The 25,794-nt window shown below is 42.5% G+C and overlaps 1 protein-coding gene across 1 annotated transcript; it reads right to left on the minus strand.

Annotated features, from left to right (window-relative positions):
• Positions 1-2: 2 nt before the first annotated feature.
• brd7 (bromodomain containing 7) lies at positions 3-8,536 on the minus strand. Its single transcript, XM_061068014.1, has 17 exons — positions 8,438-8,536; positions 7,879-8,114; positions 7,695-7,788; positions 7,544-7,601; positions 7,252-7,396; positions 6,991-7,101; positions 6,170-6,339; positions 5,265-5,379; positions 4,891-4,966; positions 4,396-4,503; positions 4,157-4,292; positions 3,224-3,335; positions 3,060-3,104; positions 2,216-2,306; positions 1,292-1,435; positions 291-431; positions 3-178 (listed from the first exon to the last, which is right to left on the minus strand). Exons 1-17 carry the CDS (start codon positions 8,484-8,486, stop codon positions 105-107), a joined length of 1,905 nt encoding a protein of 634 aa, XP_060923997.1. The 5' UTR covers positions 8,487-8,536; the 3' UTR covers positions 3-104.
• Between the last annotated feature and the right edge of the window lie 17,258 nt (positions 8,537-25,794).

Raw genomic sequence — 25,794 nt, forward strand, 5'->3', positions numbered from 1 at the left:
TCTATAAAAACACAATTTATTGATTGAAATCCATACAAACGTCACAAAAAGCACCTTTTCATACAAAACTTAAGTTATTAAAGTAAATGTGAGTGGTTGACATTTCATTTTACAGCCACGACCGCCGCTGCAACTTGACAAGAGGGCGAGGTCTCCATCGGTTCAGCAGCCTCCAACACTGAGAAGTAAATGAGAAGTGATGAGTTTGAAGGTTCAAATTATAAAACTTTATTTCCCATCTCTGGATGTGTCTCTTTTACTGCATATACCACAGGAGAAGCATGTGTTACCTGTTGTGAGGTCGATGAAGGGCTTGTGTGGTCCTGGGGGGACGGCGATGCCCATCGCTCTTCTGATGCCGTAGATGCTGCTGACGTCACATGGCGCCACTTGGCCGGTCAGCTCGGCCAGATTCCCCGTCACTTTCTCAGCTGTAGAGACGAGAGTAGGAACATTATAAAAAGGCAGCAGGAAATTGTAGGAAGCTTAGTGTTCTTTATTTACGATGGAGATGCTATTCACGATCATCTTAATTTTTGCTACTATTGATTGAACTTATAACGGTATCTTTAACTAAGTTTGACATTTGAGTTTCTTCCCGTTCTTGATCTCATTTATAAACTAAACATGGAACCAGAGTTAGCAGCGGGTTAGCTTAGCATAGCATAAAGGCAGTTCAGATAACATTTTGTATCGTTTTAGTTTCTACTGAACAACAATGTGAAATGTCTTGGTTTGGACTTCCTTGAGACTCAGCTGGTTGCCTGGCAGCTTTATTTTCGAAAGGGTTTTTTTATCTGAAGAAAACAAGCAATTGTATGTTGAGTAAGTGAAATACCTACTAAGACAGATCTGGCTTTTTTGCCGTTTCCAATCTTCATACTAAGCTAGACTAAGCCAGCTGGCTACATATTTACTGAACTTTTCCATGTATAGTGTTTAGCTATGTGGGCTGATGTCAGTGTAGATGTGCTAAAACACGAGATTTCCGCTGAATGTTTGGGAGATTTTCCTTGTTGGGGGTTCAGGTCTGACCCGAACAATCTCCTGCTAGAGTGCAGAGTGGAAGCTGCTTTAAGCACAAAACACAACTACAAATATTTAACACCCATACATTCCAAACCCAACCATCACATCACACTGTGAATGAGGTCAGTGTCACAGGCTGAACGTGTCTGAAGCCAAAAGACAAACCACATCTGTGTAGGATGGACACTACAGAGGTGAAAGGAGTGTTGTTAGAGGTCTACAGCTGGAGGACACAAAGAGGCTTTCAGCGAGCCGCTCTTACCCAGCTCCAGCTCCTTGGCGGTGGGGGCCAGCAGGCAGATCATGTTAGGGGGCTGCTTGGCGCTCAGACGCTCCCTCTGTGCCTCCTGCAAGTTGCGCAGCAGCTTTGTGGTCTCATCCAATTTCTGCTGGAAGTGCAGGGCCTCTGTGACAGATCAGGGAGAGACAGACAACACACACACAAACACACTTTAAGTACTTCCACTGTTATTCTACAGTTACCTCCTGTGCTCGGTTACACTTGATGAACACAATAGGTCTTTTCTCTCTGAACCTGTGGACCCCGTAAGTCTCACTGTCACCTTCATGTGAGAGCCCTGAGCCTCAGGCTAGCTGCTCTCAATGGGGCTGTGTTCTAATGATCCTCAATGGTGATTTAGAGATTATTTCAGTCATTTGACATTTTTACTGTTTTCTATCTCTGTAGTTTGGGTTTTACATGTTTGTTGGGCACTGAAAACAATCTGAAGCTGTCAGCTTGATTTACATTTTTTATTTTCTCCTGACACTTAAAGAGTAAACACATTCCGCCTGTCCATACCAGTTGTGATGAGACACTTAACTAAGCTCAGTGTAAATATTATGTAACAAATCCCTAGTCAGCATTAAAGGAGTGATTTCTGTCTGTCTGTGTTGCACAGACGAAGACACCAACTAAATTAGACTACGTCAGGTTGCTGACGCCTCATATTGGTTCCAGCTGAGATAAAAAACAAGGGACTGTGCATAAGACTGAAATCAGTTTTGTAAATTATTTCTTCAAGGCTCATAGACAGGAGGAACAAACAGTGACAAACACTGCTGACCACATACATATTGGCTTATGTCAACCGATCTTAAAAGGGCAAAAATGAAAATAAATACATTCCCTGATAATATTTGTTATGTGCATCCCTAACTCAACAAAGACAGTGAGAAGCTTTACCTCCAGACAGCTCCCTGGTGGTCTGCAGGCCTGCAGCGGAGCACAGAGAGTCCAGTCTGCTGCAGCTGGATGCGTCGGGTTCAGCTGCCTTCTGGAGACAGAGGGGGAAATATGTTCCATTATATTAGAAAAAAGCATTTCTCATGTTTGAAGGGACCATGCAGGCGGTTTTCTAGCCTGTTAGGTTTTCCAGCTACTTTGCTCAGGTAAATTGAAACGTAAAGAAATGCTGCAACACCCGAGCAGGCGATGAGAATAAACTGGCGCGTGGCCAAGAACAGCAAACAGCCAGGACAGAGGGCGGCTGTGTGCCGGCTGGAGCAGCCTGCACTTCGGTTTCCTCCGCTGCTCTGACGAGCGATTCAGCCGTGCAGCCAGCGGGCACAGAAAGAAAACACGGGCCTCTCCGGTGGGCATTTAGCGAGCAGCACCGCTGCGTTTCGAAAGGGAAATGTTCTTTCCATGCTTGGATGGATGAAAGCTGACGACCGGCCCCTGCTATGTTGACACAGCTGGTTGATGCAGCAACCATCTGCAAAGGCCATCTATACTGACGAAATGAAATCAAGTATCCCCACATGAGGTGTTATGCAAGAACATGTGCTTTACAAGAAACAACGGCACAGCGGGACCTGCTCTTCCAAACATCCCATCAACCCAGCGCGGGTGACTGCCTCTGGTTTTGTGTTACATAGCACAAGCTGATATTTCTCATTATGAACTCCATGTCCGTTTCCATTTGTACGGTACAGTGGGGGAGACGATGTGCAGAAGCTGTTTATCACTGAGGACACAGCAGGTGTTTTTATGTGACATGCAGCTGCAGATTTGTTCCATCTCTTACCTCAGTGGCTTCCTTCTTCTCTTGTTTTTTTTCTGGCTCCTTCACCTGTTGCAGAGGTAGAGAAAGACAAATTACTCAGTAAATGTATTCTGGAAGATTTCAGGAGGTACAGTTAGACTCAGTGGTAAAGTTGGATCAGTTACGAAATCACAGTAACTTCTTACCGGCTCTGTCTCCATCAGGGTTTTTGAATGCTGTCCGTTGGTCAGAGCATCGAGGAGATTGTCGGCCTGTCTGTACACGTACTCGTCGGAGTTAGAGAGAAACTCTGACAAGCTGTCAAACACATACACACAATTATTTTCAATAATGAGAACTCAGCATTGACACTTTCTGAAACCTCCTACACACTCTTAAGACGTGCATGCCTGACAAGGTTTTCATTCATTCAAAAACAAAGTGGCAGTGTTTCCTTTCTAGGAAGAGAAATAAAGGATTGACACAATGACACAAAAAACAATGATCGAGGAATAAAAGATTCTGTCAAACTGAATCGACACATACGATGACAAAAGCTGAAGAAAACAAAGCATCTCAGGAGGCACAAGAGTTGACAACCTCACACAAATAATACATGCAAATATAAGTTGCATTACAAAAATGTAGAAAGATAACTACGTGTTTAATAAAAAACACACTTCAGTGCAATCACCTCACAGTAACTAACATTATCTAAATACCAATACTGAAGAACACTGTTTGAGATTAAACTGAGTCATTAGTTCTATACAATCCTTTAATCCTCCAGATTAAAAAATAAAAAAAATATTGGTGGAGATTTATAAGAACTCAATATTTTATTCAAACTAACAAGACATTGAAATATAGTCATAATAGTACATTTTGTGGAGTTCGTAAAGAAGATAAATTCATTATCAGGTCAGTTTTCCACATTCTGTTTGTGTAGCATCATGATGACAAACTACAAAAGAAGAAGCCGACTCCAAAGCATAAGACGAGGTCAGGCCGTGGACAGCTGACCTCTTCCAGAGTAAAGTTGGTGAATAAGAGGAACATCTGGAAAGTAATCAGCCAGGGATGCCTCAAGTGACGTTTCTGTGTAGATGCAGTTGAGCTCATGGTCCCACTGTTCATACCTGTCTGAGCCCGGCAGGCTGCAGTCCTCTCCGTACAGAGAGAAGGTCAGGTCAGAATCCTCCTTGCTGATGTTGGAGAAGCTGGAGTCATAGGTGGGTGCGTAGGAGGTGAACGGCCCGTAGCTCATGTAGGACACTGAGGAAAGGGTTTCACACACAAGACAGAACGTTATGAGTGGTGAACACCCAGAGGTCTGATGTTAGCTCTCTGACCACGTGACGTCATCACAGTAGGGTACCTGGAGTAATCCTGTTCCTCTTGTCCTCCCTGAAGCCCGGCAAGGTGTTGACACCGCTCTGCAGCCGGTTGGACATCATGCCCAGTTTCACAGGACAGTAGCCAACATCTGGAACAAAAAAACACAATATTGGACTGATCTCACAATATGGCTGCAACTAACAACTATTCTCTCCTCTAAAATGTTTACAAATTATGAAAAAAGTCTATCAAAGTTTCCCAAAACTAAAGCTAACATATCCAATATCAACTATCTTGTCTGATCCTAGGGGTCTAGGAAAATCTGAAAATATTACTAGGGAATTTTGACATTTTTAAGATGTTCTGGGGTATTTCCCCTAATTAATGGGACAGTGCAAGTGTGAAATGGGGAGAGAACATGGAGGGGGAACTAACTAAGGAATAAGTAATAATAACTTAAAAAAAATCTAAATAAATGAAAGTTCAGTTAAATTTAAAAAATAATTTATTAGCGCTCGGTTTTAGGTGTTCTTACCTCCTACTGATGGATCTGCTGGGTTGAGGATGGTCATGGTGGTGGAGCCATCAGACTTTTGTCTCGCAAACTCCAACTACACAACAAATACATTTCAATTATTGAAAGGCAGGAAACATCCAATTTAAAAAAAAAAGATCTGACACTATTGTGGTTAAACATCGGGAACATTAGACAAATAACTCAACCACCACTGATCCAGCAACAACATCAATCAAGCAACACACAAATGCAATATGACACTAAAACATAACTACACATTTGTTTACAATATGTTACTTTATTTTGATGCCATGTTTTTGAATAGTTTTTTTTAAATTGTAAAATGTGTTTTCCACCCAAAAAACATCCTTAGTCGAACCCTGAATTCTCACATCACATTGCAGCACTCTGTTGGACAGCTTTCCTCCAGACTCCTTGATGACCTTCCGGATTTCCTCCAGCTCTTTCTCTGCCTTCGCTGCTTCGTCTTTGGAGTCCTTGTCCTGTCTGCAAGTGAAGCACAAATTGAAAGATGGCAGCTGTGACGCTGTGACCATGAAAGAAGACGTTTTTTTTTCTCCCTTTGTCGTGAGAATAAAAAGAATGCAGACACAGCAAAATGCAGCGGAGAGAAGGTATGTGAACTTTGCTGTTTGCCTTTCATTCCTCAGATAAACTACCTGGAAGCATTTAATTGGCATAAATAGGCATCATGATTTCATACACTATAATTTAAAAATAAAGACAAGTAGCCAAAGGGAAATCCAGTTACGGTGAGTCACAGTCTTAACCACCACGTAAACTCCAGTTTCCGTTTCAACACTTAGCAACAACATACTCATCTCCCAGAAGCACATCCATGTGAGGAGACAAGACTCAGCTCGCTCTTACGCATTCTTAACATTCTCTGCCTACAGCTTCGCAGGGGGAAGGTGATTTACTCCGAAGAAAACACTGTCATAGAAACTGCTATGAAAGTGGGAAACATTTTTAAGGTGATGAGTGATGATTTCATCTTTAAGTTTGAAACATCTGGGATTGTGGCGGGCAAGATGACAACTGTATTGGACTGTAACTGTATTTTTTTTAATCATATTTTGTTCAAGATCAGGGAGAAATTGGGGGAATTCTCAAGTGTGCGTGTGTTTAAGAAATCTCTGAGTTCTTAAACAAGTGTTAATCAAACTTAAGAACGTTAAACTATGGAGCTTCAAGGTGTCCATGTAATCAATACATAATCATGATGTGATTTTTTAGTAACACGCGTGACATGTATGAAGTCAGCAGGTTAAAGGACCTGGGTGTACTGGGAGTCTGGGAGCTCTCGCTGGTGCCTGTGGTGGAGGGTCCCTCTCTGTTCTGGTCCAGGCCGGTGCCCCCCTGATCCTCAGACTTCCACAGTTGTTTGGCAGAAGGGTCCAGGCCAGACATGAACTCTATGCTCTGTTTAAGGCTCTCCAGTCTCTCCTACAGGAAAGACAATGAAACATTTAATATTAAACTTTGTATCAGGAATGGAAAATTAGTATGTAGAGAAACAAAGCTTGTCTCATAATGCTGTTGGCAATACCGATGGTGCCGTATGACGTCATTAGGGGAACAGAAAGAATCTGCTGCCCTCATCTGTTGTATCTTTGGAAAAGCAGGCTCCCTTTATTTGTTCCATGGCTCAATTTAAAGGTTTAAAGCAAACACAACACAGCTATACTGAGTGTACAATGAGAGGGACAAGGCACTGACATCCTGTGGCATGTTAAGTCTTGTGTCAGAGAATTGAGTTTCACACAACTTCAGTAAAATACTTTAAAAAGTAGTGAGTAATATTTTGTTGAAGGATCTCTCTAACCTTGCTTTAGTTTTCAAAGACAATAAAAGTGTGGAGATTCTCATTATAACTGAGCAGTGGTCGTATACACAAAAACAGAGGTAAAAAGAATGCCCCTGAAAAAACAGACAGGGAAATTATTTGAATACTAGCTCTCATAAATCCCATTGTGAGACTTGACGGGATTGATTTAGTGGGAACAAAGGAAACATGATCTCTTCACAGGAAACTGAACAAGTGCAAAATGCAGTAACTCATAACACAAGTATTTTTCTGAACCTTCAGTTTCATACCTGACTCAAGATCTTCAATCCAGAGTGTAACAGTTTCCGAGCAGCTTTATGGTAGATGGTTTCAGGTTTGTTGTAAATCATGGCGTTCTCACACATGATCCTGAAATCCACCTGCATCAACAGCACAATCCACGTTAAAACACCAAACACAAAGTACATTCATAAAGTTTAAACAAGTTAAACTAACTAACAAGGTTATTTTAGTTATTCTTGCTATGTCTCCTTTAACGTCTACTCATGATTGTCTGCACTGACAGCTACCTTGAGCTCATCCAACGTCTGGTAGCCCTCTTTCTTTACTCTGTCCTTCATTCCACTAAAGTCCATTGGGCGCTTGATAATTGCTGAGTAGCCAGGAGCGATGAGGTCTGTCACAGGAAACGAGAAGAAAGCACTGGGGTCTTTCCTGCAGAGAATAGACACAAACAGTATTTATTCGCAGCACCAGGAAAATGGTAACAACAATAATAGATGAAGAAAGAGAGACAGGGGTGTGAGCTAAAACATTTATCCCTGACAATGTTCTCCCATCAATGAATGATCAACATTATACCTCTGGAGCTGCCTGATGAGCTGGTTCAAAGCTTCCTGCAGAGGAGTCTGTTCTTTCTCTAAAAGTAAGGAGTAATTCAAAAACGATTAACAAAAGGCATCAGTACAAACATGCAAAGAACCTGAGGTGTGAGATGAGATCTGTGTTTCACCTTCTTTTTTATCCAGCTCTGAGCGAATAGGAGTTCTGCATTGTTCTCTCTCATCATCTCCATCTCCATCGTGTCCTTTCTTCTTCTTGGTCATCTAACATTTGCAAAAACAAACACAAATCAGCACAACACATGTACAAATGATCCAAGCATCCTGATCCCTGTGTCTTCCTGGTGACGGTACCTTCTTCTTCGCTCTGTCGTCCTCCGGTGAGCCAAAGCTCTTGTCTTTATCCTTCTTCTTTTTCTTCTTCTTCTCTTTGGGTTTGTCCGCCGGCTGCTCGTCGCGGAAAGGGGCCAGAGTCGAGCTTCCGGCCGTCACCTCGTTCCCAGACACCTTCAGCACCAGCTTCAGGGGTCTCTCTCCGTGCTCTGCGACCCCCACAGCGGCAGGAGGAGGTTTGACCGAGCGAACAGCATCTAAATACACAGTGAGTACCGACAGACACTAGAGACATTAGCCTTTAGCAGCTAGCTAGCTCAAGCAGGAAGCGGTTAAGAGAATCTAAAGCTAGAATTATATTGAAGTGTGTTCTGCAATGTCCTACATTGTTTTCAGATTCAATTTCAATGAACATACAGATTAAAAAAATGGTCCAGAAACTGTAGTGGTGAGCTAAAGTGCTAACCACCTAGCTAAGAGTATGCTAACACAGCTACCAAGCGCGAAACGTGAGAATGATGCTCTAGTGTTACAAAACAGAAACACTGAACCAACACGTGTCTGTGTGTCAGCGAATTACCTTCATGTCCGTGTTTTTCGGACTTGTGCTTCTTGTGCTTCTTGCCCATTGTTTGTGTTTTGACCTGGTGACTGAGCGGCTGTTCTGTGGAGGCGGAAACACTACAGGGGAAACTGCATAGCGCGATACACACAGCGACACCTGCCGGGCCGGCGGGGGTAGCGCACGTTGAAAGGACCATTATTGCCTCCAGCAGGGGGCCCAACAGATCAGGGAATACACTTTAAGTGGGGACCACCAGCACCGAGTGAACATTTGTCCTGATGATCAGAATCAGAAAGGATTTATTGCCAAGTAGGTTTAGATAAAGATCAGGTCCCCCAATATGCTAGATAATCTTGCATACAAACAAACCAACGAACAAACGGAGCTCCTTTGTGGAGAAGATAAACCACAAGGAGCAGCCATCAAGACCAATTTTCAATCGAAGCAAGCAGGTTGAATCATTTATCCTGCCAGAGGGCTGTTGAGCAAGACAATGTGCTCCTATCAGCTGCATTGGGTCAGGTCTGTAAATACATAATCTGTCTAAATGTATGGCAAATACACAACAAACAATGAGATGTGTAAGGAACAACCCGAGCAACAACATATCCAAGCACAGGGTTCCTACGGTCATGAAACACCTGGAAAAGTCATGGAATTGTTAAATGTTTATTTCCAGGCCTGGAAAAGTGCTTGAAAAAATTAAATCCCAAAAGTTTTGGATAAGTCATGGAAATTTGTTATATTCATATTTTCATGTCGTTCATTTACGCTGAGTTTTAAATAATTCATATGCTTTTAAAAAAAATAAACTCAAAATATAAGCAGGCACACGATCTCATACTAATTGAAAAGTTCGGTGGGGAAGCAGGCGGTATATTGCACTGTGCCAGGGAAGTGTAGATTTAACCATGCTTGGCTACAAATGGAAAAGTACATGTCATTGGTTAAAACAGACAAAGACCTCAATCAAACAATTGTCTCATTCATTTGTGTCATTGAAGGTATACTGAATGCTTTGACATTCTCATTGTTAGCTTAAATATTACATTTTGTCATTTTTTCTTGTATACAATGAGTTTTCACAAAATGTTTGGTCATGGAAATTTGGTTTAAATGTATTGAAAAGTCATAGAAATCCATTGGTCAAAATGTGTATGAACCCTGCATGCAAATACATTAAATAAACAAATTTGCTTATAATTGTCTCTTCGTTCATTTTTCCATGCTTTCTTACATTTTATCACTGATGGGCACATGTTCTCTACAGGCCCTGACTCACCTTCAGTTATATGTGAAGTGTCCAAGACTAAGATAACACTGAGAACATCACTTTATTTTTCACACATTTTTCACACTTTTTCACAAGAAGCTTTCCTGTTTGAACAGTTTATATTAAAAACATTATTATTGGCTGGTCTGCAAAGGGTGTGTTTTAGTTACAACTTCAATTCACAGATGAATTACCTGGATTATGTTTGAATAAACTAGATTTGGCTCCAGAGGCGTCAGGTGACACTTGGTTGTGGCTCTGCTTCATAGGACACTGTATCGTCTGCAGCTCCGCTGCCTCACAGAACTGTTTGCCTCATTAAATTGGCACATATTGTACTGGCTGATGATTGACAGATGTTTTATTCATAGAAGAAAGATTCTGTGCATCCTTTGAAGCACATTCCAGGTTTTATGAAGAGGGCAGGATGAGGGCAAAAAGTTTGAAAGGAATGAAGAGTGACTGAATTCAGCATTTCAGTCATTCCTGCCTTCAGATAAAGAGGTGATTCTGAAGCTCTGTTGACGTCTGTGTGTCCTGTCAAAGCAGAACCATCCACGAAAATTACCCTGTGATGTGTGTCGTTACTACCATGACCACATTGTAAACATTACACGTTCTTAAGATCGGCAGCTGATGCTGGTATGGAGAAAGCCAAATCCCTAAATCAACGAATTATTTTCTCTAGAATTGAAAGGTTGGATAAGTCGTTTCTTCTTTCTTTATTCAACAGAAGTCACAATGATACATAATACAACACTCACAGTTCTATGGGTTCACAAAATCATACACAGCCTTTAGCCTTTAATCTTAAAAGGTGATTTGATAAACCAATTACAAATATCAAGCAAAAGTTCTGGTTCTCATTCTTCTTTTACCTCTGTTATTTGTCTCCACCAACTCCTGACAGATGTGTCTGGCTCTTTAGCTGCTGAATGCTGCAGTGAGTGGTGAAATAAAACAGTAGATATGGCCTGAGCAACCAAAACAAAGAGCTGAAAGATGCTAAAACATCGAGGAACAGAAACGATGGATGATGATTCGCTGTGTGGGTTTGTCAATATGAGTAACTGCTTTCTCGTTACACAACGTTTGATTTATGTGTACTTATAAGGGCTGCTGTGAAGCAGTTACAAGTTATACTTTTGTCTAACTGTATCAACTAAATATGGAAAGTTTTGCTTGTGTGATAAAACTATAGAGAATTATCAGCTTAACCTGCAGAACTCCTTGTCTTTAATGAGTTTCAGGTCATAATTTATCTGTGGGGTCTGATATTTTTTAAAAGCTCCAAACCCCACAATATTATTGGACTGAGCACCAGCAGAAAGGCTAAGTAGTTTACATTACATTTCATTAAGCTAATGCTTTTATCCAAAGCAACATACGATAAAAAGCCGTGCTGCATATAAGTGCCATATAAGTGCAACATTTATTTTATTCGTATCCAAGGTGTAGTCGAGAAGAGATGTGTCTTCAGTCTGCGGTGGAAGATGTGTAGACCTTCTGCTGTCCTGATGTCAATGAGAACTCGTTCCACCATTTAGGAGCCAGGGTAGCAAACAGTCGTGATTCTGTAGAGTGGCTAGCTCGCAGTGAGGGAGCAGCAAGCCGATTGGCAGATGCAGAGCGGCGTGGACGGGCTGGGGTGTAAGGTTTAAATGAGTAGCAGGGGAGCATTGTGGGGCGTTTAGCAGATGGACAAATAGACAGATGTTCTCAGGAGCTGGTGGAGTCCAAACACAGAGCTGAAGGAGTTCATACTGGACTTGCATTTTCCAGGTGGTCATAAATACAACGCCAAGAAATAAGTGATAATGTCTCTATGTAGCTGCTCGATGCAAAACTACAATACTAGGCTGCCAAAGAAGTTGCCTCTCACAGCCATTGTTGCCATTGTCATTGAATCTTTCAAAATATTCAGATTTTACAAGTTCTTTATCATGGGTCAGTTTACCCATTTTGGAGTTAGGATTTTTGAACTACCATCTTTACGTCTCAAAGTGACATATTTTCAGTCCCTGCACACTGTGGCTTTAAAGTGAGTGACGGAAAATCCCTCAAGTCAAATAAACCTCTACACTCATACCATATTACAATTGAGTGCAAATACAGACCTGCGAAATCTAGAATGAGTTTAACAGGTGGACAAAATGGAATAATTTCATACCAGGTGTAGCGGACATGTCAGGCCACAGAAATATGAAAGGGTTTATAGTGGGGACATTCCACCTGTTTATGGACCTGAGGATTCCCCTCCTACAATCAAACACACTACTGATATGGAACACAGATAAAATCCACCCACTCACAGGAAAGAGCAGCTTTTAGCATGTCAGAGAGATTTACAATAGATGCCTGGTGGATTCAATTAAAGGACACAAGCTTAATCAGAGCGACAAGAATGGGAACTCGACAACAATAAGGACTCATATCTGATTAACATGTGGCTGTTACTTCCTTCAAAGACAATAACACAACTCTTTACACAGCCTGCACAATGTAGGAATCTTACAGCTGTATCAAGCCTTGATATTCTGGACAAAAGGAACAAACAGGCCATTTAGGGGACATTTCTTGCCTTTATGGTGGGAGCAGTTGTAGTCACAGAGCCATATCAATGTCTGTGTAAAAGGCAGAGCCAGGATGGCATAATAGTTTTCATTTAATTATTGATATTATTGGAAATAGTTGAATATCTTGTTCAGTCGAATAACTGTGCACTGATGTGAAATCCATTTTTCTAATGTTCCTATGTGTCATTAACATTATCAGCGTTAGTTCATATCTTGATAATATAACTGTGTTGGTTAGCCCCACTAATCCTTACTTGCCTCCTCTGCTCTTTCCTTTGTGTTTGAGCTCTGTTTTTTCATAAAAATTCTCTCCAAATCGATGGCAAATTCAAATAGAAGTTTGCTTTGTCACTATTCTTTTTGTAACCATCACCACAGTGTTGTTTCTAAGAGTCCTGAAGGGTTTTTGTTGTTAATTCAACACTAATCCAGTTCTAGCTGAAGGTAAAGTACAGTAAACATCGCTATTATCCTGCATTAACCCACAAGAGACACACACCTGCCCTAACAGCCTACTGAAGAGCCAATGGTGGAACCAAGGAACTAAGAACCTGTCTGAATACCTCAGAATACCCACCAGGAAATGCTACAAATGTGACCCCCGGAGCTTATGTATGCAGAGCCATCCTTTCCATTTCAATTCAATGCAAAGACATCTCAGTATGTTCATAGTACAGTCATACAATATACTGTCTATGCTATGTTGGAAAACATAGACCAAACATTTAATCTCCACCAGCACCCAGTTAATCACTGGGCTCATTCAATCACTGTTAAAACAGCTAATTTGTTCCACTGCACATCTTGGCTCAGTTGTCGGTCACTGCATTTCTTCCATGTTATTAGATGATAGTGAATAACTTTTCTCTATCTGGATCCAGTTGTTGCATGCGTGTTCCTCAGAAGTACAGAATGGAGATCCGTTAAATTAGCTGTCACAGTTTATATACGAGACTGACAGATTCAATCAAACTGTCTAGTGCCTAGATTTGCTCCAATCGCTTGCTGCCTCTTATACAGCTCTATATTCCCATAAAGCTACAAAGGTCTAATGGTGAGAGAGCAGAGGGCAGTGGTCAAAAGGCAGCGTGTCTCAGTGCTCTGTTCCTTCGGCCCGAGGAGGGGGGGTGGTAGGAAGAACGCTCCGGCCCCAGCCCGCCTGCTGCAGCCCCACAGAGGCCTTGGGATCCATCTGCTGGGTTCCAGCTGCGGAGCTGCACGCACGTTGGAAGTCCGTGGATTAAAAGGAGATCGCTTACACCAAACGGGTCTAACAAATGGCAGATGTTGTGAAATTCATTATCTGCTGTCACAACAGAGGGGCTAAAGGGACCCAGGGACTATTTCCACATGAAAGCGGCATCCCAGCAGAACCATGGGAAACCGCTTCCCGCTCTGTGGACGGGATGGAACTGGGATGTCTGGTCTCCGCACATATACACAACAAAACATAAACAAGCACACAAGGCCAGGCTTTGAAGGGGTTATCTGTCTCGCACATGGTTCCACGGAACTAGCGTTGGATATAAAACAAGCTGTCTGGTCACCATGGAGACCGATCATTTTGATCTTTTATATTTTTAAGGTGCCGGAACATCCCAGTTTAAACTGCTCTAAAATAAACAGGAGTTGTTTTTTAAGTCTTAAGATTGCTGACCTCCATCATGCCAGGTTTACCTTACATGTCATATGTTGCTGTATCTACACTTCTCTTCTGTCTATACTTTATAAAAAACTGGATTTATTTGAACAAAAAACAAAAATATCTTCGGCTTCCTCCTGAACATTTATAACATTGTCTAGGTTTTGTAGGATTTACATTTGCTCTGTTCAAACCCTAAGTTACTCTGGGTAATTACATCAAGCTTAAAGCCTGTGACAAATGCAAATTAATAACCGCTCTCCTTATGGATGGATGTAAGAATATGGAATGAGGTTTTGGTCATAGAAGTATATTCTTTTCACTAGAAGTTGTCAGAGCTCTGCTCAGATATGACAGATGAAATGTTTGGGGTCATTACAACTGTCAACGCAGAACGGGTTTTGAAGATGTAACCAGACATCACAAGTAAGTCAGACGGAAACATCAAAGACGAGAAACCAATCATTCTGCCTCAGTGTTTTTCTCCCGCCTGCCAGTCTGTCACGGCAACTTCTTTGAGCATCAATCACTCATCGCTGTCAAAGTATTATCTGTATGGTAACTCTATTTTTATCTGCCACCAAAACACTTGACTGTGTGCGGCTTTGATTATCAATCTTTCCTCACGATATTCCGGACATGCCACCCAGGTCTGTGGACGAATGTCTGAGCTGATATTCTTCCACAATTACCCCGTTCTTACATGTTGTAATGCAGGGACGGCAAGTAGTAGCAGTAGAGATCAGGACCAGTGCTCATGGCGGGAGTTCCAGAATGGGTCGCCCTGGGGAGTTTTGACATCGCTTCTGGGGAGCCATCATGTTGTCCATCTTTATTTACAGTGTGTGGTTTCGCTGTAAGCACCGTAACCCACTGAGCAAACAAAATGCTCTGAAAATGTGTTCTCATCAGCGTCAGCCTCCTCCGATCATTAGCAACAGCCTCGGATCCAATTGCTCCAATTTATATTTCATCAGGCTCCTGAAACGTTTGTGAAGTTTAACGTTATCCTCTCCTTTAACATTCCTTATGTATAATTCTGTTTTTGAAACCTTCATTATGATGGATGATTTCTTTAAGGAGGCTGGTCTGATGTGGGACTCTACAGGGGGTGCTTGTTTGGAGTCTTGTGTGTGTATGTGTGTGTATTTTCACGGCGCACACATATCAGAATGATAGCATGCATCATACACGTGTGAGTGTGTGATTGCGAGCGTGTGTGACAGGACAAGCAAGGTGGTTGGGAGAGGTGGGGGGGGGAAGAAGGGGGACGACTGCTGATTTCTGTTGATCTGAGCCTTTATTCTTCACCAGCCTCTGAAGACAGTGGTCCTGGGGTGGGAAAAATACACAGGGGAGATGTGTTCAAAGCCTGCGAGCTTGGTGACGATCCTCCGTCAGATCCGTAGCCTTTTGAAAAGTTCATATAAACTGAAAGACAGCCGCTGGGAAATGGTCTTCGCAAACTCAATGAGAGTTTATCATCTCAACACAGGGAGACGCAACGTTTGAGGTGGAAACACGCTGCCTGTAATCTCATTCTTCTTCAGAGGTTTATCAGGGACCCCTCCTCCCCCCCAAACACAGTTGAATCTGGGCCCTTCCAAACAAGGTATCTCGGGAACAGGAGCTGTCATCCTTCTCCTGCAGCCCCCTGAAAACAACACAACTCCTGTTTGTGACCCGCTTAAGCTGAAACAGAATGACAATTTTATTTCAGCTATATTTTTTTAGCTTCCATTTGTGCAATCCTGCTGGAGGGGAATGCGGCTCCTCCCGGTATTGGAAGCTTTGTCCCCCATCTGAACCAATCAGGTGCAAACTGTGCCTCAATGAACAAGCTCCATTCTTACCGTGGTCTCAGGTTTACCGACGTATATCTCTTCTACACTCATGGCAAGAGTGAAAAGAGTTTGGAGGGTGCAGTTTTTTTTAGATGTTCCAAGAACCAACACAAGAGCAAAGATGACTGGATTTAAGTGTGTATGTGCTCTATTTTGCATGTTTTTGTATTCACATGACTTTTACATTTATCATCAACTAGTGGAGATCTTAATAATTAGCTGTGAACATACATTAGAAGTCTTTCTGTTAGGATCTGGCAGTCTACCCCGCTCCCGAGGCCCCCTTCCTGGTGCCTCTGAGTCTGTTCTCCAGGGTGTCCGGCCCCCCTCCTCATGATCAGCACACCTTAGATCAATCTGGCTCATCACCACTCCTGATTCGTGCGGCGTATAAACCCTGGTGCTCCTCTCTTTGTCAGATTGTTGGCTTACCCACACAGACCTCAAACTTTTGGCCTTTGCTATTTTTGGAAAGTTGTGGATTTTTGCTCACTTTATCTCTCCTGTGCTCACTGGTGACCACAAATCATAATAAGTTAATAGGATACTTTTGGTGACATTTATAGGGTGGGATCTGTGCAGTTGACATTTTAGCTGTAAATGTTGATGGTTGTCTGTGAGAAATGAAAAACCTGCATGTGTAGTAAATCTACCACTTGTATCATTAGTGGCTGCATTTGTCCTGTATATGAATGGAAGATTGACAGATGTAGAAACAGTTAGAAATGGTGGTAGGGTTTACAGAATAACTGGTTACTTTTATCTGCAGTTGGCAGAAAACTCACTTTAGTATATTTCTCTCTGATTGAAAACTTTCTTGAAAAGTAAACCCGGAGCTGCTGGGGGCTGGTTGTTCTGCAGTATTTTTCAGCCTGCAACAGACAAACTTACAGTGTCCAAAGCTCACGAACAATCAAATCCTTCCCACTGGTTAGGCATAAAAAGACCCACATGACAATGATTTCCAGGGCCTTGGATTAGTGGGAGGAAACCAGAGATCACTGTGAGGGGATGACGATAATTGTCTCATTTAGACGCCGATGCCCACAGGTACAAGCAATTACCGAGGACCATTATCCTCCTCTGTCTGCGGGTGTGCGTGTTTGTGTGCTGCAGAGGCCGGCCTTTCAGGCTGGTCCCAGCAGCCGATTACAAAGGTGTGGCTGACATCCAAATGTGACACATAAAAGACAAAAGTATGGATCAACAGAGGGTGTCTCAGCCCCATTCCGCCACTTTGCCATCAATCTGACAGATGGCATGGGCTGTCTGAGGCCCTGGCAATGAGGAGTGCAGTGGCTTCAAAGGCCCTCTGTAATCTGCAGCAACATCACAGGCTGAGAGAAAGTGACTGTCTCCCAGACACCCGCCCTGCTAAGAGGGCGAGCAAGGCGCTAATGAAAGGCAGATAAAGGGACAGGCAGTTCCACATGAAAAAAAAACGGAGAGAGAGAAAACATCAGGTAGGCGCAGGCTTTTTTCCTTCGGCTTTCTGTTTCTTTTAAAAGAATCCGCAGATAAATGGACTCGTCAGTCCTTTGGTGATCCCTGAAAAACAGCAACACACAGATTGAGTGTTATTTTCAAAGCTCTCCTCCCCCATTGAGTGTGACTCAATTCAGGCTAAATGGTCAGCGCTGAGTATGGGGTAAAGTTAGCAATGATGAAGTGAGGATGAAGATTGTGTTGTTGTTGGAAATGTCCCCAGTTCTGGCTGCTTTGATGTGTCAGAGAGGCGTGGCGCTCGCTGTCAGCTGCGGCATTAATCAGAGGAAGTTGGTTCTTTGTCACACTTTGCTGCATTCATTTATCGGCCAGGAAGGAGCCAAATCCCTTCATTTGGACTAATCAATTCTCTCTTTTTAGTGACATCTCAGCGCACGGCAGGTTCACATCTCCTCCTAAGCAACACTGATGCCTGACAGCGTCAATATCAAAAGAACAATGGGTTCCTTTGCTGCTTAGGAAACAGTGGACCTTAGCGTTAAGCTGAAAAAGCATTGTAGTTTCTTTAAAAGTCAAACAATTTCCAGCTTGTGAGTGAAAAAAGAAAAAACAGCATAGCAGCAACAGCAGCTAGGGATTAAAAACAGTCTGATTCCTAATGTTGCGCAGGCCCTGGCGTGGTGTGATGGAAAATGTGGACAGCTAACAGGTCCCTGCAGCATTGGCGAGTCTGCTGTGTGCAGTGCACGGTATGGACGGGTTCAGCAGAGCAAGCACGGATCAGCCGTAGTCTGCAGCCCCCCACTGAGCTCCAGAGCCGAGGGATTTGTTATAGACCCTCAGGATAACCAGGCCACTCTCCCTTTCAACACATCTGCCCATTTTCTCTGACAGGCCACTGGACTGTGTCTGCCTGTAAAAGCTGGGAATGGCTATTATTTTGGACGGGAATTCTGACATCCCGTAATATCCATCTTTAAAACCCAAAGACTGTGATAAGACCGTATCACAGAGATTCATTACAAAGAATAAACCACAGCCAAAATAAGTAAAATTCCTTGCCTACATTCACAGAACATGGAACAACCTTACTTTACTCCAATTAATAAATAAATGTTATTGTATAAAATCAATGTAAACTTTGAATTTAGGTGCTGTGATAAATGCAGAACTAATCTCATGCAGAAAACCCTGTATTTGTATGTAAGGCTCTGCTGACATTGTATTTGTCAGACAGTCTTACAGGGATTTTTCTTAGTGACACAATGAATAAGGTTTTGAATGTGACATGTGGATTAACTGAGTCTACCAGACCCAAATCCCCTCAGATTTAAATGCTCAGCACATTTCACATGCATTTTCATTAATGTTGGTATATTTGGACCATAGACATCTCCACTTCTACCTGCTATCTAAAAATGAGGCCAAAATATCCGGTATATGAATGCAATCCTTAAGCGAGGAACATAAGCCAATCACGAGTTGGTCTCAGCTGTCAATCATGACATATCGCCCTGGTGCTGAAGCATCAAATAGCTAATGAAATCTAAAGGCTCTTATATACTTCTACGTATCCGTTTCTTGGAGAGGTCTCAGCGGGGGGGCAAAGAGTCTTTTTGATTTTTACTTCTCCGACGACTATCCGTCTAAAAACAATTCCCCGCCAACGGAAGACGAGCTCAGAGAAGCCTACCCCATTTGGGAAGAAGAAGTCCACGTGTCTCTGTTGACATGTTAGCTTGCGTCCCACACACTGAACCATGGCAACTAACAGAACTAAATAAAGTGACACCCAGCGTGTCAAGATGCTGATGTAATCGTTTCTTAGCGCAGCGGTTCCCCGGTCTTGTTTCCGAACTGTGTTGCTGATTCCACAGCTTGAATCTGCTTGAGGCTACATGTAGCTAGAAGCTACACGGACCTAGCTCCCCCCAGCTTCCACACACAGTCAGCAGGGACTCCCGACACTAACTACTACTATCCAGTGTTTGCTTCTAACCTGACGGTATTATAGAAACAGTGTCATGATAGAAGTGGAATTAAAGTCGTGACGGCGGGTTCTTGCACTGTTACCACCGCAGTTAGCATGGTGGCTAGCCTAGCCCGCTAGCCTAGCCTGCTAGCGCCGTTTTGAAAGCTCGTTATAACCGTATGTGACCGTGCACACATGCCCTCAGTGCTCTAACGAGCCACCGTCAGCCGGACAACTCCGCTGGCTTAACACACACGTCACATTAATCGTAGAATCATAGTTGTGTTCGTGTTTGTTGCTAAAAGTAAACAGGAAGTTTGAGGTCCGGAAATACGGAAATGACGTCATACGGAAATGATGTCGTTCGCGGACCAATCACAGCCAAGAGCGGTCCGTCGGGTCTCCAACATGAAGACGGATAGTTAGAAAAATCAGACGTGTACGAAAAGCTGTCCGAAGCATTCGGAGAGGGCGTTTCACGACGGATAGGGCGGTCTTATCTGTCCGTAATAGAAAAAACGGAGAGGCATAAATTGGCCTTAACTTACTGGCAAAATGAAAACACTTGGGCAAATCAGTGTTATAAGAACTTCCTAAAATGAGAGAATACATCTCTTGGAACAATGTATCTGACGCGTACTTAGATTTTTGGGTTTGGTCCATGCCCCATCCACTAACATGAGCTGCTCTCTGAACTCCGCAGGTCCTCAATATTTTATCTGGAGGAGGAGCATGTGTGAATGAGAGAGGTTCCGGATTATCTGCGGACTTTCTCAGTCAGGCCCACTGGCATAAAGTTCTAAACCCTGTATCCAATTCCCCAGACTTTACCCACAGGTCATGTCTGAAAACAGCTATGTAAGACGCTGGGTAAATGACTGATGCTGCAGCCAACCAGTCATTTTTTCATCTTTATGTACAGTCTAAATTACTTTTAATAACTTTTCCCATAGCGCCATCATCAGGTCAAAATGTAAACAAGCATCCTCAGCTATACTTGATATTTATGTGCTGATAAGCAAATGATGGTGAACATGGCTGCACTAAAAATACCACGTAAGCACATCATTGTCCCTGTGCACATGTTAGCGTGCTGATGTTAGCATTTAGCTCAAAGCTGGTCTGTGCCTAAGTGCAGCCTCACAGAGATGCTGGTGTGACTGTAGACTGCAGTTTATGTAAATACCATGATGATGATCATGATGAGCACCCGGACAATCTTCTGCTCAACACTGTTTACTCAAACTGCACCACCTGTAAATGAAAGTCCATAATACCTTCTGGTAAAATGTTTTTCATTCAGTGCATCATTTAATATTGTATAAGAAATGTATGAAAGATAAGCAGAACAAATCATGACTACTTTGACACAACAATGAGTTAACCTCCCAGATTACTAAAGTGACACCAGCTCACACCCTGTGCAGATGAGGGATGTGTCCGTGAAGCCGAGGGCAGCGTTAAATGTCTGGGTGTCAGCTGCTGTTTTACTTTTAGCTCTGCCAGATTCCTCTCCTCCCTACGCCCAGCTGGGGAAACAGAAAGTCATTCAGGAGTTGTGTAATTAGCTGGAGTTTAATTAAAGGCCAATTTGGAAAAAGGGGGCAAACAAAAAAGACAAATTAAAGACTTGTAAAACAGAAAATGAGATGCTTAACAAGCTCAGTATCGCCATTCATGGACCTAATTTACATGGCCAAGCCTTTACAGTGAGCATGTTTACTGTTGTGCGGGTTCAGCATTGCTTTCCATAAAATTGTGATTCTATAATTGAAATTTAACAAAATCTTGCTGCGACACACTTATTTTAAGCTGCTGTTTACGCCGGCAGTGTATTAGATATCTATTCATAATATATGAATGTTAAAATAAGAAGCATTTTCTTCAAAGAGGCAAATCTTTGTGTTATTGGACTATTGCATTGTGTGTTTGCATAGTGTTAAAACAAAAGATTTAAAACTGTGATAGGAAACATGCAATAATTGTGGTATTATTAAGCAATAGATTCCATAAAAACATGTTAGCATAATGTAAAGCAAGTGATCTAAGACTTCTAGACTTCTGTTTCCAGCCATTGGGGAAATCTGAGCCGTAACGGGAAACTTTGACCAATCCCAGGGAGGTTTTATTGGTTGTTCAACTAAAAGCAGTTGCATGTGTGCCTTCAGTGGAAAGCCTGCATTAAATCAATGGTGGAAAATCCGACAGGAAAGGTCGCTATTCCATCATTTGGTTCGAGTCTAGAGGAGAGTTTGGCACTCAACACAATAAAATGCACATGTGTCATCTGTTGTGTACGCGTGTGAAGCACAGTGCTTGTCGGGAAGTGCTCAGGATGGAGCGCCTCCTTCCCGAAATGTTCAGAACAAAGAATGCTGGGCATTATTTAGCAAACCTTTTTAAAGCTGCAACAAAACCAAACAGCTGTCTGCGGCTTGCAGCTCCATCTCTCTCCCTCTGACCCTGACTGTCACCGTCCCTTCACTCTCCTTACGTTTCACTTCTGTCTGTGGATTGCAACAAAGAATAAAAAAAGAGCCGAGAGAGGAGCGAAGAGCCCTGGTATCCTGGTATTCCACTCACTACTTCCTTGTCCAATTGTCCAATGATGCATCACCAGGTTCCGACCCAGGTTCACTGCTGCAGGTAACGGCGGTGGTGTCTGGGCTGTAGTCGGTGCGCTTTTGTCATCACTTGTTGTTGACGGAGGCTTGTTTGTTTCTATTGTGACATTCTGACTTATCCATAGAGAGCACAAAATACGGAATAAAACCAAATATTCGGCACCAACTCAGTGACAAAAATTGAGGTGACTAAATTAACCTGAGGTGTGAGTGCATCGCATGGAAGACCACAGCAGGAATAGACACTAAATTGTGTGTATTAGTGGAAAAAGATGTTTGGAAAATGTAACGTAATGAGTGAATACACGCACAACATTGACATTATGGTCTTATTTTACAAACATCAATCTACGTAAAAAAATATTATCTGTGCCAAAAAGTGAAGAATCTCTAAAATGTTTCAGGGACGGCTTTGAGAGGAGCTCATGTCCTTTTCAGGGGAGCCGATCAACATAGCCCATCGGCCTATTGGATTCAATGATTGATCAAATATCCTGTCACAAGGTTAAAGGGTTGGTGATGTAAGTGGTATCAGCTAAGTTATGTCCAAACATAGAAAAGTTCTCATGCTGTAACTGGAACCCCTCTGTTCACTCAGTTCTAATTACCAGAAGTAAGAAACAGGAGCCTGCAGCTAATTGCCCCAGAGGGAGTCCAAAAGCGACAAGCTGTTCTGCCCCTTGTCATCGCTGCACTGACTGCAAACTGCCTGGGCCAGTGCACGCACACGTACACGACTTTCATTCGTGGAATGACAGTTTTCACGTCGCTGATTTTGGCAATGATTAAAACAGGTTCCTCAGCCACGGTGATTTAAAGAGTGATCAGCCTTATTTGGAATACATGGATACACCACCAACAGTACCATAGGACTGTAACTATTTGGAGCTCTGAATTACATTATGTACTGTGTCATTGCGGTATTTCTCTGTGATGTGTCATCCCATGCACCAGCTTTTTTCTTTTTTTTTCTCTTTGGGTGGGGGGAATTATTTACTTTATTTATTTAATTAGTTTTATTTCATCTATGTGTGTATTTTTTATTTTGTTATGTAATTTTCTGTAATGTTTAATGTACTGCTTTATATGTTCTCTTGCATTGTGAAAATATTTGGAAAAATAAAATATTCCAAAAAAAAAAAAAGAAGAGTGATCTGAAGATGTAGCTGGCGTTTGGGAACATAAACAGCAAAAGAATGCAAGGAACCTAGCGATGGCTTAAAGACATACGCCTGTTCAGTATAACTCAGTCAGTGTGGAGATCTTGGCAGTTGTTATGCAGCTTCAGTCCAGGGATCCCTCAACTCATTAAAAAGTGGTGAAAATGTGAGACAGAACCACCCAGCCATGAAAAACGTGCCACAGGGACACGCTTCCAAAACGACAATATTCAGCCCAAACACCCACAATTCCCCTGCAAGTCTTTTTAGAACATATAATATGTGACCTGTCAAAAATCAACTTGGCAGACGTTGAAGGTAGAATTAAACGACCTCACCCCCTCAAATAAAATGAATTTAAGAGGATCACAAATTTCAGCATATGATAAAAACATGATTACCATCTGCACATTTAAGAAGCTCTTTCTCTGCCAGGCTGTTTGATGAGGCTGCAGACTTCAGGCCGACAGCTTCAGCAGATGTTGTGGCGTGTTGAGCAGAAAAGCAGCTTTCAGATATTTCAGCCCTGTTGAGAGGCTGTTTTCAACTGCTACACTTTGAATCTGAGAAAAGGTTAACCGGGATCTGCGGCACTGACAGCAGTTCAGATCTGTTACAATCTCAGCACCTTGTTCTCTGCTCTGTGAAAAAGCCGAGCACACTGCTGTAAAGCACCGCACCCACCCCTTCAAATAACACACAAAGCTTGCACACTCAGACAGGAGGAGGAGATTATTGGGAGCAGGATTGCAGTAAACTTTGTTTGGGCACTAATACTGATAAGTTTAATTTCTGAACGAAGATACAAATTATGATTTTATTTGCTGGACATACACCCTTTCTCCTTTAGAATATTTGTGTTCTTTTAGTTTTTCTCATTTTTGCATCTCTCACATGTTAAAAACGTCATCCACACACCAACTCGCTCACAGTGAATTCTGCGGAGGATGGCTGGAGAAACTGCAGAAAATTCGGAGGCTCTCACATTTTGCAGTCTCACATACAGACCTGGAGAATGTCAGGAGATTCAGTGCATGTCTGAAAGCAGCTATGTTCATTTAAAGTAACACAAAATGTTCCTTTTCCCGTCTGTATATTTTACAACTGAAAATGAATTCTGAAGTAACTGGATAATCCCATTATGTCATGAGACTGAACTAGTTGAAGGAATTTTTCCAGTAATGTGTAACACATTACACTGTGAAAGTGAAATTTACATCTCGACACACTCAGCAGGGTGACGGCAAGTTGAATGAAACAACCCGTCAAATTTTATTCAAACTACGACACTTTCCTCGGTGTAAAATAAGAAGGAAAAAAAAAGGCGTATGAGTCTGGAGCTGCTGCTCCTTCAAAGCAGCCTCCTTTTTACAGAGAAGCTGGCATGACCTTGTTTCCTTGGGAGTAAAAGATAGAGAGAGCTGGAGGGGCTGGGCGAGGAAGAGGAGGGGTGGAAGCAAGGGGGGCACAGTGGAAGAGGTGGGGTAACTTCAAAACCTACATCAAAAGGAATAAATAATTGTTTCTGCTGGTTTTGTTGTTGTGATACGGATCGGCGAAGCAGCAAGTGGCGAGCAGGAAGCTTTGATTTCAGGCAGCCTTCCTGGAGAGGGCTCCTTCTGTCGGCAGCTGAGCAGAGAGAGCCGGGCCCACTGATTAAAGTCCTGTTTGTTTTAATCTTCTCTTTGGCCCATGGGAGACCAACAGGGAGGGAGAGATCCTACTGGGAGGTGGGACGATACTCGCCTCCTGGGACCAATTCCATCTCTTTTCGTGTCTCTAAAAGCTGGCAACGTGTTCGACATCCAGCCCCAGTACGAGCGAATGGACGAAGACGGGTTTGGTGTCAGAGGACGGAGGGTTTGGGGTCATTGAGGTCTTTTTAACTGACATTACTTTTCCTCTATATAAACCAGAGGCCAACTCCCCAAGTCATCTTAGACCCTTAGGTCCAACTCAAAAGCTATTTATCCCCTTACTTCAGAAAACATTATCGTCCTGCTTTATTCCTGTTTCTTGTGCGCTCCTACTGAAAGAATTAGTAAAATAGTCATCCTGATAGTGGCGCTAGATGAAAGGTTAGAGTCAAAACAAAGTTATTACAATTCATTGTGAAGGGACCATGAGGATTTATACCAATTTATGCTAGTTTCTGTGTCTGTCTGGAATTATCTCAAGAACCGTTCATCTTATCTGCTTCACACTCGGTGTGTGTATTGTTCCTGGCCCAAAGAAGGGGAGTGTGGAATCTGGAATGATTTGAACATGTGATACGTTCAATATGAATAAACTGTGAATAAGCAGGCAACCAGTGCTGTGTAGCAACAGCAGCTGGGACTCATCAATGCAAGTGACGTTGATCACAACAACAACCTGTTCATGACGACAACTGATTCTCCAGTTCAGGGTTCTACGTTTAGCTTCACTGAACTTTGAATCAACAGGTTCTTTTATAGTGTCTGAAAGATAAGTGCAACCAGCAAGGAAACAGCTCAGACACTTGTACCAGCTTGGTGGAAACCACCCAAATAACTGACTGAACCTACAACCTGTAAGACCCCTTGGCCTCTGTTGCGTATATGAATCTTTTGTGAATGTTACTCTACCCTTGAAGTCTTGGCAAAAAGGTTTTGGGGCTAAAAATGATGTCTTGTAGAACTTAATGAATATGGTTCTAACACTGCGGGGGGTTAGAACCAACTGGGCCAACTTGTAAAAAATGTATGTGCTCATGCTGTTATACAGCTGTTAAGATTACGATGATCACCACATGACATATGATACGTTTATAGGCAACTGTTTGGATAAAATAGCATACGACGCTATAAGCTAACA

The sequence above is a fragment of the Limanda limanda genome, chromosome 3 (genome assembly GCF_963576545.1).
Source record: "Limanda limanda chromosome 3, fLimLim1.1, whole genome shotgun sequence".
Lineage (NCBI taxonomy): Eukaryota > Metazoa > Chordata > Actinopteri > Pleuronectiformes > Pleuronectidae > Limanda > Limanda limanda.